This window comes from Numenius arquata, chromosome 19 (genome assembly GCF_964106895.1).
Source record: "Numenius arquata chromosome 19, bNumArq3.hap1.1, whole genome shotgun sequence".
NCBI lineage: Eukaryota > Metazoa > Chordata > Aves > Charadriiformes > Scolopacidae > Numenius > Numenius arquata.
Genome location: NC_133594.1, coordinates 9,748,901 through 9,766,049, shown reverse-complemented (window position 1 = coordinate 9,766,049; position 17,149 = coordinate 9,748,901). Strand labels below are relative to the sequence as shown.

The following is a 17,149-nucleotide window of genomic DNA, read 5'->3' as shown; positions in this document are numbered from 1 at the left end:
AACGGGGACGGGGCCCGCGCGGCGAGGGGAGCCCCGCTGCCCTCAGCGTCCCGCCGGGCCTCGGCCAGCGACTCGGGGATGCGGTAGCCCTGCCCCGGGCCTGGGGTAGCCCTGCCCGAGGGCTGGGGTGGCCCTGCCCCGGGCCTTGTGGGAGCCGGACGAGCCCTCACATCCTCAGCGACCCGCCAGGCCCCACCGAAGGCCCCGGGCCTGCTCAGGCCGCAGAATCTTTTACCCCTTGTGAGGGAGTTGGGGAGGCCGGCCCCCGCCCCGGGGATGACCCTGTGGCTTCCTGGCCCTGGCTACCGTTTCTGAGCAGCGGGGTCCACCGTGGAGCCTTTCTGGTTAAAAGTGGGGTGAATGGCTTGAGTGGCTTGGGCTGCTTCCCCATCCATAGTGCATAGCAGCCCTGGCAGGCGGGTCCCGCTCCTCGAAACCCACAGTCCGGGAGAGAGGCAGGGTTTGCACAGTTTTAGGGAACCAGCTCACAGGCAGAAGGGTCCCAGTGACTGGTGTGCGGCTGAACTCCCCCACCGCCAGCCCGTGTTCCTCTCCTCGCCCTGGCAGCCCGGTGTGCCTCCCCACAGCAGTGGCACAACCCCTTGTCATCTTCACTTGGGCTTCCCTTTGGATGCAGGGAAGCACAGAAATGCCAAAAAAACTTTGTCTTGACAAAAATCACTAGCTGTGGAAACCTTTAGTTACACAATAAACTCCACTGCAGTATAATCAGAGGTTTGTCTAATTGCAGGAAGGATTGAGATCTCGCTCTGCTGCCAACCACACTTGACAAAACATTGGCTGATAATCGTCGATCCTTTTCTTCAGGTTATTACAAATAATTTCCCCCAAAGCTCCATGTGTTAGTATCTGCTCGTCATCAAAGGATGGTTTTCAGGCAGAAGCCCGCCTTCTGCATCTTGTGTTGTTTCTTAACAGGTAGAGAATTTCTTCACCCGCCTTATGTCCTGATCCGTAGATAAGAGCAAGGAGCGTTCCGCAGGTATGGGGTGTTGATGGCTGTTCTTTGCTGGGTGCAGTTAGATGATCGAAATCACCCGAGGGCCGTGCTGCTGGGTGCGGGTAGACACTGCTACGCGCTGCCTTGGGGACCGGCACCGGATCCTGCAGATTAACTCGCTTGACAAGTGAATTTCAGGGCTCATCCGAAAAGCGAAGCTACATGATTGAGTAGAGGTTCGAGCCTTTAATGCCTGTGCTGGATAGATGAATTATCTTAATATCCAGCTACTGAAAATGTGATTATAAGTTTAGCTGCACAACAGTGATAGCAGACTGACCTTACTCTACCTAATTTTCTTTGTTATGATTCTCATAAATTATTTTTTGCTGCATGTAACCGGTAGATTAAATAAATGTTTCAAAATCATTAAAGATTAATATGGGTCTGTCTTAAGATTCAACATTTATTTCCCTATATTTTTCCAAAGTGCAAGCAGAGGGCGTTCTGGTTTGTGTCATCAGGAAATACGATCTGGCGTTCAAAGGTTATTCCAGCCTCTATCACTCTTCCATATTGCAAGATTGTAGGCAATTAAAGTGGATGTCCTTTGCAAACAACTTGCTCGTTGTTTTATAATCTCTGTTTGAAGAGGTTGGTTTTCCACACAGTTTTTCCAGGCTGTCGTTTTGTGACGTTATCATTATAACAAGCTGCTCTTGTTTTTAGATTAAGGCCCAAACCAAATCCCCTTTAAACTCAGGAAGAATGTTTTCTTTTACGTGGTGGATCAGGCATTAAATGGATTGCAGAAAAAAAATGTCCCTTTGACTCTCAGAGCAGGTGACCTGTATGCGAGGGTGAAGGTGCAGCCAGGAGAAAACTGAGCTGCTTTTTCCTCTGACATATTTTTGCTATAGATAAAGAATGGATTCAGCTGTTAAATTTAGGAGAATCACTTAGAAATACGCTTTAAGAAGGTGGCAGATTGCCCCTGCACGGTATTACCTGGACACCTGAAACTCTCTGAATAAAAAAAAAGTGGAACAGTTTGGCTCAAGAAAATGAATATTGTGGATAAAAAGCATCGGGAGAATGCCCTCCTTTTACAGGCTTCTGCTGCTCCTGGGATCCTGGCCTCAGAATTAATTACCTCTTGTCCTCCCCCTTTCACTTGTACAGCGTTTCACTCAGAGCTGCGTTTCTGTTCCAGTCGGAGGTGAAATGAGCTGCCACTTCTTCCACGGCAACACCCTGAAATCCCCTATGGTAATACCCTGGAACTCTGTCGCTGAGGGCATTTGCCTGTCCTTAAATAGGCTGAAATTGATGGTTTTGGGGAAACTTTCTAGCTGATGGTGAAGTGGTTTGTCAAGAACTGGGTGCCATCCCACGCCAGCGTCCTCAAAATTGTCCTGGAGATAAAAAGCCTGCATTTAAAATGGGAGGGTCATCAGTGGATTGCTAAACGTGTTTGCTTTTTCCATGAGAAAATGAAGGGCTCTCCCTTATTCAGTAGCAGCAAATTCATCTGTAATTTGCGAACCACTTGTTTCTTTCCTGTACCCCACTACTAAACACACTTCAAGGCTTTTCTTCTGGAAAATGTTCATACATTGCTTTCCTATATGAAATAATTTTCCTTTTAGTCTCCTGGATTCCTTAACCCTTCGGAGTGGGTGTACGCGTGACCTGACAAACACTGCGCAACTTGTCTTCCAGCAGAACCCACAGATTAATTACGAGGAGGTAACACCTTTGAGAAATTACCATACTCAACCACGACACCTATTGCACGTAACGAAGCTGAACCCACGTGCTTGTTTTCCGCCGTCCTGGAAGAATGCCTGGGATTTTGGTTTCTTCCACCGTGTTCCATTTATCAGTACCGGAGATGACGTGTAGAATGAGGGTATCGGTCCCTTGTCACCCCCAGGACTTCTGATCTACATTTATATTGTAAAAAAAGCATAGTCTGTAGAAATATCAACATGCTGTGCGCTGGGATCGTGTAGGGTGGAGATACCTCCTGGGTACAGAGAGGAAGCGAGAGCTGACCCGTCAGTGGCACTAACCAGCACCTTCCAGTTAGAAAGCCCAGCGAGAAACTGGGGTTCTCCCTCAGCTTTACAAAATCACCTTCAGATGAAGGAAAACACGTATCTGCCAGAGATTGCGTGAAAACCTGTGCTTCCCTGTCTCCCTGCAGCTATTTACAGAGAGGGAAGATTCCGTGCGATGTCTCTACCCATCGCGTGACGCTCTTAGTGCTAAAATCAGCAAAAAAAGCAGGGTGAGGGGCTGTGACTTGGGAATCTTGGTGTGCTGGGCAGCCTGATTTCTGCTTTGTTGACATTCCTCCACGAGGACTCATCACACTTTCCAAAGCGGTGATTTCCCACCTTTCACCTCCTTTTGTCCTCTTCCCAGGAAAAGAACAGGAGAGAAGAGACTCTCCTTCACCGACCCCTCACACACTGCCCACAAACAGGCAAGGTTTTCCCAGGACAAACACTGCACGGCGAGACAAGACAGTTGAATGAATCAACGGGATTTTTGTCCTGTTATCCTCGCAAAATGTCCATGGTGGTCACAAGCGCCGAGGCCGGCCCCGGCGGAGCGGTGAGGAGCAGCCTGTGCGTGCCTGCAGCCCTCTCCTTACGGCTCTATTTTCAGCCCTGCACTAATTTTGAACCCCGCTGTATCTGCTTCCCCGTGCTTAGTTCTGCAGCGCCTCGTTTGCCCCGGCGCTGAGCACTTAATATCCCCAGCTGGGATCGACTTAGAGCCCGGGGGCTTCTGGAGGTCACTGGACGGGCTGGGGCTGGCACCACCACTGCGGGAGGCGAGGAGGAGGAGGAGGAGAAATCTGTCTTCACTGTGCCAGTGGGCTTTAGCATCCTCCAGGACATACTAAGAAGTTCATAAAAAAGTTAGGCCTTACTAGAAATTCACTAAATAAAAAGAGATAAAAAAAAGACATTTTAAATGTCTTTTTGACATTTTAAATTCCCATCCCTTTTCACCGTCCCTGGATGTGTTCACCATCCCTGGATGTGTTTAAGAGACGTTTAGATGTGGTGTTGGGGGATATGGTATAGGGGAGAACTTTGTAGTGTAGGGTAGATGGTTGGACTCGATGATCCCAAGGGTCTCTTCCAACCTGGACGATTCTATGATTCTATGATTCTAAAATATTCCCTGGATGAATGAAGTCAGGGTACCATAATGGGGGGGTGGGCTGGCCGGCTCCTCAGCCATTTGCTGCTCTGACAGCTTCAAAATACCTTTTTCTCCCTTGTACAACACAGTTTCCCGTAGCAGTTCATCATCTCGCCAGCCTTACGGAGAGCAGAATATTATTCTTAGTAACAGACCAGTCACTTCAGCGCCATTACCAACACCACGGGAAGGGCTTCTGCAGCATAATGCTGTTGTCAGTAATTATTTACACCCAGCTCCGTAACTCGGGAGGAATATGCAGTGGTGTGGCCTCCTGCACCGGGGAACCGCACGCAACGAGCGATGTTTTTCATGTAAATAAAGAAACCAAATTAAGCACAGATAGTAGGACTCTATTTCATTCATGCATGCGTTCGTATTGTTTTAAAGGTAACGCGTGTGCAACTCAGCTATTATGCTGATGAGCGCAACAAGTTATTCAGATTTATTTCTTTTCCCCTTGCTTAAAACGTTTGATGTGTATGAAACGATGCCAGGGGAAGTACCGCTTCACACCCCCGCCTGTTGCTTGAGCCTTGCCTGGGCTTCCCCTGGCATCCCCCCGGGGCTGCTCCTGCCCCTCCGGACCCTGGGACCGAATGGCTCCGGGGGCAAACGCCCCAGGGCAAGGACCTCCGGCAGCTCTGCTCCTCGCAGAGAGGGGCCACGCACGGCACGAGGACGGTGATCCCCATCGCATCTGAAATAATACTTCTATTTAGCACTTATCTTCAAAGTGCTGTGCAAACATTAATTAATGACGCTGGTATTGCCAGGGGGAAGAGGTGGCAGAGGGAGGGGTGACAGCTCGCCCTGCTCTGCTCTCTCTCGCGCTGGAAGCCAGACCTTCCTTTGCCGGCTGCGGGGAACGGGATGCTCCCTCATGGGGCTCGTGGTTTTCTCCAGCAATTACAGCTCTGGAGGCGCTGGTGGTGGGTTTTAAGTGTCTGCATTAATAACAGGAGGGGTTTTAGCATGTAAAATATTTTCATCTATAAGGTTATTTACTTTTCAAGTCCCTAGGCTGCGTTTAGGAGGATGACGGGTCAATAGCATTTACAGCCCACCAGGTTTTCCAGCGAGACTTCTGTACCAAGAGGTCTGGTCCCAGTGTGCCTTCCCTGCGCCTCATCCTTCCTCGAGCAACCCCAACCAGAGACCCCAGAGACCAGCTGGGCGAGCACCCAAAGGTTTTTGAGTGGTGCCATCATCTAATTAATGAGAAAATGAGATTTTTCTTTATCCCTGTGTATCTTTATATACATTAAACCCTTTTTAGCAGGCATATTTGGGTTGTGTTCAAGCAGGAATCAATTTCTGTGGGAACTGTTGATTTGTTTTACCCAGATGATTTCTTTTTCCTAAGGACACTTTGGAAAGTAAAACTCTATTTACCCCAAATGTATAACTATGCAAAGAGAGAATGACTTATCTCCAACTTTTTCACCACTATTTAAAAGTTATTGGAAAGCAATGATTAATTGAAAGGCGCCAGAAGAAGTGAATGAGGAAAATCCAAAATGCAACATCTGCCCCCTGCTCCTGACTGCGCTTTGCGAGGTGCAGTAGCCGAGAGCAAGGCTGGACGTACTCAGCATCTTCATCCCAATAAATGCCGTGGGGTTTGCGGTCGGAGCACTACAAAGCCCCGGTGCCCCAAGAACTTGACTTCAAGCAGAACGGCACAACCCCCCTCCCTCCCCACGAGCCGGCACGTGGTTATCCTCAAAAACAACGTCCTGAACCTCTGCTAGGCGTTACCTTTGGGAATCCACAGCGGACTCCAGCCAGCCTTTTCCAAAAACGTGTTACAACATCGTTATTTCACCGAAACGTTTCACATTCGCTGCGCAGAGGGAGGTGTTCGCGTGGGAACAAAACCGGGGCCGCCTTGTTCCAGGTCCCCCGGGGGATGCACAAAGGCAAAAGCTGCTGCCGGGTCCTGGAAAATCACCTCTTCCATCCCAGACACGGGGAGGATATACCTGAGCCAGGCGTTTCCCTTTCCCTGGGGCAGGTTTGGTCTTGAGATACAGAGGGTATCGCGAGGAAAGGGCTGTCATTTCTGGATTTTAAAGCTTTCGCCTCCATAAATATAAACCACACGGCCCTGGGCTGGGAGGACAGCACCGCAACGCGCTCCGGGTGATTTCAATGAGCAAAGCTTCAGCCCACAGAGTTTCTAAAGAGCAGAAACTGCCTCAAAAGCAAATTAGAGCTCCTCTAATTCCACCACAGCAGGGTCTGGTGGGGGCGGGCGGTGGCATTTCGACTCATTCCCATTCAATATTTTTAGCCCCCTGCGATTCCGGTGGGACGCAGCTCCTGGTTCACCTCCCTGCCGGCTCCGCGCCGCAGCCGAGCCCTTCACCTGGCAGCCCTGTCCCCTCTTGCCCTGCCTCTAGAGAGGTGCCAAAACAAACATCGCCTTCCTCAGCCCCCTGGGCCCCTGCCAGCTTGCACATGCCGCGCTCGAACGCTCTTAAATCTGTAGCCAGAGAAACACGTTAATGTACAAATTAGTCAGGGTAATTGAAACATCTCAATCCGGCTTGGCCGGGTCCTATTTACAGCCAGAACTTGACTGTAAAACTCAGACGCCGAGCAGGAAGCCAGCCACGCCAGCACCTCCGAGCCACCGGCAGCAAACTCTGGCTGATGGACCTCAGATGCCAATGTCTCTGGCGGGCGGGAGCAGGCAGGGGTTGGGCAGGGACCAGCCTGGTCCCCACGCTCCCAGCAGGGATGCCAGTGCCCCGGGTGCACCTCCCTGCTGCAGGGCTCAGCACACAAGGGGGTCCCTGCGCGCCCTGGGGTGCCCAGGGCAGGGTATCCCCCTATATCCCTTCCAAAGGCTTTGGCGCACTCCGGGGTTGGCAGAGGCAGCCTCTCGGCGCAGGCAGGACACAGCCCTGTGCCAGGACGGAGCCGAGCGAGGAGAGGCCGAGACACCACGAGCAGCACCCGGGGCAGAAACACAACACGGCTCGTGAGGGTCCCATCCCGCTGAGACGGGATGACCCCGCTGTCCTAGGCAAAGGGGGCACGGGGCCGGTGACTTGGACCATCAGGCACGGATGCTACCCACACATGGGGGGCTGTGTGGCCCTGGTACCCCACATGCAGTGCTGTACCACCACTGTCCCCACACATGCTGAGGCTGATACCTGCCCAGCACCACTCCGCCCTGGGGGCCCCTCGCTCCCCGAGGTTCAGAGCTGGCTGAGAGCAGCCCATAACCCCCCGGCTGGCCCTGGGAACTGGGGTGACGAGACCCCTGGGGCTGCCAGGAGCACACAGAGAAGGGGAAGCTGCAAAGGACACCCATATCCAGGGGGCTGGGGCATTGGGTGCTGCTGCCTGTCCTGCTGGACAAGACAAACGGATGCTATAAGACCCCCAGCAGAAGCTTCCCCCCGGATGGGTAAATCCCCAACAGCACCGACTTACCCGTGGCAGCCGCCGGCATCTTCGCAGCCTCGGGGGTCGCGGGGGGCTCTGGGAAGCAGCCCGTGGCATGGGGAGCCCACGGCACGTCCCAGGGGCTCAGCGCCGGGGGGCTCGGTCCCCTCCGCTCCCCAGGAAGAGCTGGGGGGAGCAGGGCAGCGCTGCGCTCCCCAGCATCACTGGCGTTGCCACGGCAACGGCTGAATGACTCACACTCATTTCTGAATGACATCAGAGATGTGGAGGAGGGGGCCGGGGGCTGGAGGGGTGAGGGCAATGCTGGGAGCAGATATTCCCAGTTTGGCTTTGCTGGTTAAAGCTGGAAGGTTTCGTGCGGGGAGAACATCCAGAGTCAGCCCTGCAGCCCACCCCGGGCTGCATCTCAACGGGGTCCTGGTGTTATTGTGCTGGAGATCACGGAGTTGGGAGGGGAGAAGATGCCAGAACCCCTGCACGTGTTGGCTGGGTGCTGGGGCAGGGCAGGGGGGACACCCTGGACAGACGGGGCCCCCTCTCCCCTTGTGACTCTTCAAAACGCAACCAGAATAAGGAAACCGGTTTGGAAATCACTTGCCTTGACTGGCTTCTTTGTGCCAGGCGCATGAACAGGGCGAGGTTGCCTTCAGGGGGTCATCGGGCTCCTTGTCTTTGGTGACGCTGCTCCCGTGCACCGTCCCCAGGGGACCCTGCCCGCACCTGGGAGGCTCTGGCAGGTCCCCAGCGCGGTGGCCCCGCAAGGTCACTGCGTGGGAGCTGAAAAGGGGCCTCGCTTGGAAACTAGTCAAGAGAGAGAGAAGCGTTAGCTGGGGACACACACACACACACGGGGAGGGGGTGTCAGGCACCACCACAGGCAAACGCTCCACACCCAGATAATTTTCAGAGCATTTTGGTAGCACCTTTGCTCGCAGCCCTGCTCTGCGGGGCTGCCACACACCACACTGAATAGCCACAGCCAGAAGTGCTGATGCTCCCCCCCTCTCGCTCACAGGCTCCCTTACATCAAGCCCCATGAGACAAAATAAAGTATTTTAGTAGGATGAGTCCTCGCTGCACTGAGCAAAAGCAGCCCCAGGTCAGACAGCAGCTACACCATCTCCAAGAAATAAACTCTCCTCAGCCCTCTGTGTGAGCAGCATCACTCGATCCCCCCAAGACAGCCTCTCGGGGCTCGCGGGCATCCCTCCTTATGAGAGGCTGGGATCAGGGAACCCAACACTGGAGGCTTTTATTTTTAGCAGAGCAAGCTATAAATACAGCTCACGGTAACCCACGGAAATCTGAGCGACTGCTCAGCCCGGGAAGCGACGGCACCGGGGAAGCCCACGGTGGCCAGAGCCGCCCGGGTGTCCGGTGGGGAAAGGCACCATCCTGCTTCCAAACACCTGGGCTGGAGGAAAATACAGAGCATTTCAAATCTCTTCCAGGCTCAACTGTGCCGGGCACGATGCTCCTGCAAGGGGGGAGAGGGGGCTGGCAGGAGGAGCCGGCTGCTGCCGTCTCCGGCCCGCGCTGGGGGAAGCAGGGAGAAGAGGGATGGGGAAGGATCACTCGGGGCCCAGAGCTCAGATTTTGGGGAGGATTGTGTGGTTTTTTTTTTTTCTTTCTTTGGTGAGAGCTTGCATGTGGGAGCAGGGGAGGAAGGTGCCCGTCTGCGAGGGAGCCAGGCGAATGGGGGTAAATGTGGAGAGCACCCCGTGATTCATCGCACGCAGCCTGGCAACGGGCTCCTGTGTAGGGGAAAACACAGATGGAAGAGGGCTGCTGCGATGGTGAGCCAAGAGCACAGAAATAGTCGCCTGGTGTCCTTTTAAGGATGATTTAGAAGGGTCCAAACTATTTTCCTTCTCTTGCATGCTTCACAGAGGAGCCGTGGGGGTCCAGCAGCCCACACCGCCTGGCTCTCCCTGGCAGGGGCTGTGCGGACCACGTGGGAATGGAGCAAATATCTAATCCCAGGTGCCAAGAAATCCAGAGAGATGTCCCAACCCCCGCAGGGCCCTCACGCCACGGGAAGGGGTCGAGGCTGGAGGCGGCAGGTTCAGCGCGGCACCGGGGCTGTGCTATTTCCCTGCACGGCAGCGCCGAGGAGCTGAATAATTCAACCACCCCCTGGGGGCTGCCGTGGGTACGGGACTCCCGGGCACAGATTCCCTCCAGGGCAGCCCTTCCTCAGAGGACAAATAGAGGTTCACTTCAACATAAATGTGGTTTATGCCCAAGTTATGGCTCGTAAAAGCCAAGTAACCACATCATGCATAAGTGCTCCGAGTCTTCCGTGAATAATTTCTTTTTCAGAGTGCACCGGCAGCCACTCACACCCGCACAGCCCGGCGCCGGGGTGCTCAGACAGTTCCCACCAGGAATTAAGCACAAAGCCTCCGTGGCCGTGGCTTGTGCCGCGCACGCAGAGCTCTGGTGTGGAACCAGCTCGGCCAGCCCAGCGCCCGGGGCACGCCGCTTCCCGGAGTGGGAGAGCTCGTTACGCGAACGGCGATGGCATCCTTAACGAAACCTGGTGGAGAGCTGCAGCTCTTCCCTGCGACAGCCGTGGGGAAGCGGCAGTACCGCATCCTGGGGTGCAGGACCCCAAGACACGGGGTTTGCATCCTCCCAGCTGCTGTGTTCATCACCCGCAGCCAAGCACCCGGCACGGGGGAGGCAGCAACCGCGGTGCTGGAGCCCCCGGTGACTCCCCAGGAGCCTCTGGCAACCACGGACCCTCAACTCAGACTGTTTATTCGGGCACCAGCTCCTGGGCCAGCCATCTGATTTACACCCCTGGGGTTGAGAGAGCTGGTCACCTCTCCAGGTTTATTTTGGTCCGGCGTGGTCTGGTCCAGCGCATCTCGAGTTACTGATGTCCCTCCCCCAGCTCCACCAGCGACCGGATTCCTGGTGACACTGGATACACGGGGCAGGGGCACTGCCGTCCCCACTGGGGTCACACTCCCTGGCAGTCGTACCAACGCTGCTCACACACACACGCTACAGACCTGCCCGTCTCCAAGCCATTTTCCAGGACCAAGCCACGGGAGCGATGGCCCAGCTCACAAGTGCAAATCTTGCATCTTGAAGCGAAGGCTTTGGCTGGCAAGATTAAAGGATTTGCTCCGTTGATTCTGCCCCAAACCCACTTCCCCTATAGCGAAGCATCCCCCGCAGCTTCCAGAGCCGCTGCTTCCTGTGGCCAATTCCGCTGTCGGAGTAAAATCACCGTTAAAATATAAAGATAATGCAGAGAGCAGGGAAACTGCAGCCTTGATGCGAGTGCATGGGGCTGCCGGGGCGCAGGAGCTCCCAGGGGCAGCATCCACCGTTTCTGCTGGAATCCCCTCCAGGCAGCCAGGGTGGAGGGACCCGCCAGGGAATTGTACAGTTTTCTGCTCCTACTTATGGGTTAAGTGCCACTGGTGACCTCCAACCCACGGGAGAAGAGGGAACACACGGAAGGAGAACGCCCGCTTGCTGGGAGAGGCTGCGGTAACCACCCGTCACGGGGACGACTCTCGTGCTTGTGGTGTTGGTGATGTCTCACCTCGTCAACACCGCGCCGCGTTTTCACAGCCGAGCGCCACCTGTACTTACCTTCCCCTCCCTTGGGAGCGGGGACTCGGGCTCTGCTGGAGGCGGCTCCCGGGGCCGGAGCAGCAGGAGCTTCTCCCCTCATCGCTGCTGGGAAGCGCCAGCGACACCTCCCCGCGCCGAAAGCGCCCTTCGCACCTCCAGAGCCGACAAACCCCACGCCAATTACAGCCCTTCTTGTCACTCAGAGAGCAGCACTTTTTAATTTTTAAGGTGTGGATTTCTGCCTAGACCTGCTGTACCAGTTTAGGTCGAGAAGCACCATTATCTAATGATACATCATCAGCTGCTTTAAGGGTTTGGTTTTGGGTTTTTTTTTTTTTTTGTTTTAATTTTAAATTAGTGGAGAGCCGGACCTTTGAACTGTCCTGCAGCCTCCTGCTAATCCGTGCATAAAGGAAATCCGAGTTAGGGGCCACCAAAATGCCTGCATTTAACACCACAACGTTAAAAACCCCGCACTGAAGAAGGGGCGTTTAGGTGTCTCGGACACTAATCCTCCGTCTTTCACGAGATGCAATGAAAATTACTCTGAACTCCTCACCAGCTGCTGTAACAGGCACTAAACAAACAGGCTGCTTGGCAGGTGCCCTTCCTCGCCCCGAACATTGTGTGAAAACGCTAATAACCCCACCTCTTCCTTAGAGAAACAACCTCCTGCATTTACACTCCTCACGAGTTGCCTCCGAGGCAACCACACACCCGTGGGCAAGGCTTGGAGCTTCCCAGCTCGTTGCCAAACAGCCGGTGGCAGCACCGGGATGGGCAGAGTCAGGGGGGCATCCTGGTTTCCTCATGTCCACGTTGCTGCATCCCACCACCCCACCAGCTGCTGGTGCTCCAACTATTTCCCTTTATGAGGGTTGTCCCGCGTCAGAAGAAAAGGCTTCCAACCTATCAGTCAACCACCGTCAAGATAAATCCCTCTTAAATGGCATCAGTTCGTCCCAGGGCATCACCAAATCTTGTTTCGCATGGCCCTTGCGACGGATCTTACCCACGTAAAATAGAGAAATAATTTCCGGGTGCAAATCCAGCCACTGAACCAGGATTTTCCGCACAAATTCCGTTACAGGTTTCTTGCCCAGCTATTGAAATGCCTTATTTTCTGAGAAACAATTCCAGTGCTCTGCAGATACAAGGAACATTGAACGACGGGGATTCATAAACCTTTGCTGCTCCTGAAAATGACGTTTCGGAACACCTTGTAATAAATCAAAAAAACCCTTTATTTTTAAGATATATTATAAATTTACAGCACACATAACATCAGTGTCTTCAGTGTGTATGTGTGAGCAGGTCTAGAGACTCAGCGCTCATTCTAGTCTCACTCCTGGGTCCGGCTCCTCCACACGCCGAAGGTACGCGGTCGTTTCAGTCCGAACGGGTCTGGCTCCGCTCACAACCCTGAAAACCTCCAGGAATATTTCAGCAGACAACAACAACTGCTTAAAGTGATAACAAATTAGTAGTATTTCTTGCCCCCCCCCCCTTTCTTTTTTTTTTTTTTGCCTGGAGGCTGCTGTACGGGAGCAAAGCCTGGTTTTCCCACTCGGGGGGAGCGACCCACGGGAGCGTGTCCAGAATGAACCCTGAATTCCACAGGCTCAGTGACGGCCGCCCCAGTTAAGCTTCGTAAAAGGAACGTTACGTCTTGGAAACAGCTGTGCATGCCACACACCAGTGTCAGTGCCACAGGAAAATTATCATATGCTGTACCTAATTATTTTATACACAGGTGAAATGAAAAATAAAAATAAATGTTAAGTCAGTACCTTGCGATATAATTTTAGTGGTGCTGCCTCGTGTAAGTGCCAGATAGCAAATCGCATTCTCGTACAGTTCATTAACCTATGATAAAAATATGCAAATTAAAAATCTCTACAGGCCTCTGTTACCTGCTGCGACAAAGACACTTTGTTTTGTGGGGCTTGGTTTAAAACGTGATCTAATTTCTTCCCTCTCCCCAGAGCACGATATAAAACTATACCCAAATTCAGTAAGAATTTAATGCATTTACATTTATTGGAGTTTACATGCGGCAAACGGGATCTGCATTGAAGGATCTTCAAGTCTAGGGCAAAAGGTCCTTAAAAAAACCCCTTTTTATACCTAGATGTTGGATGCAGGTGAGAAGAACCACCATGAGAGCACATTCACGTGGACGCAACACACACCGCTCCCGTGTCCTCCGTGGGAAGGGGGGGCTGCTCCCAAGTCCTACCCCCCGAGAACCAGCACAAATCCTTCAGGAGAAGGATGAGCCCAGAGAGGAAGACACCGTCAGCGGTTTGGCTTATGCCTCAAAGCACAAGGACTTATGATGGGATGGAAACACCCAGCTGCAAGCGCCGCTATTCTGCTAGTTCATAAAAATGCTATTTATTAAAAGTAGAAAACCAGGGCATTTACTTTGGATGAAACACTATCCTGGGCACGCTACGGCTGCAGAGTTGCCGCTGCAGTAGAGCTGAGCGTAACCCCTGTATCTCTTCCACTGGCAATATTTGCTGACAGTGCTACTATACATTCGTTTGGTGCAATGCTTGTTTAAACAACTTTCAAAATATATTAAAAGATCCTCAGCCCATGAATCACAATGCCTAAAAAAAAAAAAATTTTATATATATATATATATATATAAATTGTAACAGTCCCAACTAAAAAGGATTTCAATAACCACTTAAGTGTTGCTTGGATATGAAGATCAATCTCCAAAAGACAAGTTTGGTTCCAGGAGAGCAAGGAAAGAAATGGGGTTCAAGGTTCTGGGACGCTTCTGTGACAGGGGCTGTGAGCAGCCAAAAAACCAGTGATTACCTGGAGGTTTCCGAGCTCTCGCAGGAGCGAACCTCGCTCCGCCCCAGGAGAGGAGCGGCAGCGCACCGATGACTGCTTCAGAAACCCTGCAAAGTTAATTTTCCAGCTGCACGGAGAGCAGAAGCGTCCTTGAAATGGTATAAAGATCAGCCAAGTGTGGCGTTTCGGGGCAACCCTGCGTGACCATTTCCATAGAGGGATGCAGCGATCTGAAAGGAAGACTCACGTCACTGCTCACAGGGACAGAAAGACCAGCAGGTTCTCTGGGCTGGAGCAGACAGGAGCGGTTCGTTAGGAGTCACACTAACTCAGGCTCACACGTCAAGACAATCGAGGTCCAAGTTGTAAAGTGGCCACTGTTATTTTTTTTCCCCCCCAATACATCCCATTAAATGCATCCCCCTATAAAGAGTATAAATATGAAGCCCTGAGAACAAACTTCCGTAGAGTACATTTCTATTAAAAATATCAGTGTTTTGATGACAAAAATTATACGTTACATATATTTAAATAAATAGCTAGCTAGCTTTCAAGAGTCATGTAATATCAAAAGATAGAAGATTGTCTGTATCAACCGATGGGGCAAAGAGATAGAACTGTAAGAGCCAGCCATAGAATTACTCACAGGAGTAGGGATTTACAGATTCGAGTCCCGTGCTCGCAGCTCCGGTGTTCAAGTTATAACTAGCAAAGACATGTCATATTTAAGTGTCTCATAACGTGGTCATGGGAATATTTGGAAGCCTGTGAAATCAAGGTGTAAGGAGACGGGGTGGTAGGTGGCTAATTCATTCTCACAAAATTTTTTTTTTTTTTTTTTAAAAAGGTTTTTTTTTTTTAAACCCTTCAATTCCCATGTGCTCAGGGACCCGACCCGCCGGTCCTCTGCCCTTCAGCCAGGGGACAGAAGGGTTTATCACCAGGCAAAGATCCTACCACACACGCTGCCTGTGCCTGGAGACCTGTCTGTACATTCTGACTCAAAAGCAGTGATTTATCATTTTTTTTTCTTGCAGATTTTGCAAAAATTGGGACAACTAATGCCTTTGCAAGCACAATGGTCTTAACTCCTCCCCCTCCATTTCCTGTGCTGAAGGAGCAACACACCCAGGTGTGGTGGGGACACGCAGCTCCCTCCTCCGCTACCAGTTCCTACCCCAACACCACCACCGATGTCTTGAATCAATTCCTCAACTGTTCCTTTAACCTCAAGGGTAGTTTTCGCTTGTTTTAAATCAACTCCTATGCCTTGCTGCAAACATCACACCTCCTATGTTCTGGCCTTTTCCACCTATTGCCCACTGGAAGCTAAGTTCCTGAAAGCCAAGCAGGGCTATATGTTAAAGCCATACCAAGCACGAAAACGGTTTGGCAGATCAGGAAGAACACACTCTCCAACACTTCAGCTGTTTAAGCGCTGAGCTCTGGAATAACGAAATCCAGAAATAACCACATATTCTCAAGCCTTCAAGCATTTTAAAGATGCAGTATTCCTTTGTCCCTAAGGTCTCTACCTGCTCATTAGGCTAAGAATGCCCAGGTCCAGCACCGTATCTTCTAAGAGTATCATTTCTTCTTCATAAGCGTTGTTTTACTGATGCGCTTTTTTTTTCCTTACTTTATAAAAGGTTCAGTGGCGCCAATCGCATTTTGGCACACCAAGAGAGGCAGCTCTGATAAAAGTTATCACCCTGATCAAACTGACACTAACGAACAGGCACGGTTCATTAGCAGGTCCTGGCAGCATCACACTCTGATGCTGTTCCTGCGGGGTTGAAGCAGAGACACACAAGCAGCAGAACCTTTACCCTTAGAAATGAGCCACTCTGCTTTTCCAAAGCGGGTCAAGACACCACGGATCAGGAGAGCGCCCAGCTTCGGCCCCCTCAAAACTGGGGAGTTGGTTCAAGTTCATCATCCACATCACCCCGGCACCACCAACAGGCAGTCCTGGGGCAGCTCCTCTCCCACACAGGCAAAACGGGCCTCTCGCTCCTGCCATTTGGCCAGTCCCATGGGTTCTGCCAGCAAACCAGATGCCAAACTTTTAGATGACACTAAAGTTGACAGATGATCCTTGCCTGGTCTGTCTGAAAGCTCTACAGCCACTCCAGAGTCTGATAACATATTACTGAAATCAAAAGAAGCCTTTCAACAAGCCTTCGTGTTCTTCAAAGACCACGACTGCTACCAAAGTGTCTGTTTGATAGGTCTGAACCTGTACTTACTCATTCAGAAGCCAAAAAACCTCCCATCAAACTATGGGGCAGCCTTTCCCAGCTTTGTCTTCTAAAAACACTCATTAAAAGGACTATTTACAAGAATGCTGATTGGTAGAGAAGGACTTGTGCCTCTTAGAGCCTCAAGTAACAGTGTCTTGTGTTAGTATTACAGGCCAAAAGCTTCAGGGAGTAAGAAAAAAAAAAAAAAAACCAGACAAAATAATCAAAACCTTTCGTAACACTACAACATTCAGTCACAGCTACTCAGGAGGAGTCGTGCTCAGCTCACTGGGCTGCGGGATCAGGTTCCCAGCTTCTGCAGTTATAGGACAAGGCTGACAATTTAACGTCATGCTGTCGATCTGTTCTTAGCAAGAGTCCAGGAAAACGGTTTTACCACCCCATATGAACTGAAGCGGCATCTCTATAAAGCTTGGAATTTCTAAGTGCAGAAGTAAATGTTTCAACAGTCATGAACCGTAAAGCTTAATATGAATTTACAAATAGCAAAAAAAAAAAAATAATCCTGGGATAGTAAGTCAAGATAAAATCTCATGCTGTTTTGATTTCCCCACCCTTCATATTAATTATGTGAAATTGGCAACTTCAGCGCCTCGGCTGCATAACAGCACAGATTAGATGCCAAGTTCAGGCCAAAACTTGTTGTACAGTTTCAGGTTGCATCTTGTTGTTTTTTGTTGTTTTTTTTTTTAAACAAAAATGCAACCAACTGCATCAAAAAAGCCCAAGCAAACCCACACTTAAAAAAAAAAAAAAAAAAAAGACTTTCAGGGCTCTTCAGGATCTCTGTTTGACAGGAGCCCTTCGTGCTATTTAAGGACAGGGTCTCCATCCGGTTACTCTGCATTTTGGAGAGGCAGAGCTTGCTTAG

The 17,149-nt window shown here is 51.4% G+C and overlaps 1 protein-coding gene across 1 annotated transcript in view; it reads right to left on the bottom strand.

The window, feature by feature from the left end:
* The window catches only part of CAMSAP1 (calmodulin regulated spectrin associated protein 1), a 36,365-nt gene extending 28,663 nt beyond the window's left edge, over positions 1-7,702 (bottom strand). The window contains exon 1 of the mRNA XM_074160992.1: positions 7,634-7,702. Coding sequence (XP_074017093.1) covers positions 7,634-7,702 — 69 coding nt within the window. The remainder of the gene's footprint in view (positions 1-7,633) is intronic.
* Between the last annotated feature and the right edge of the window lie 9,447 nt (positions 7,703-17,149).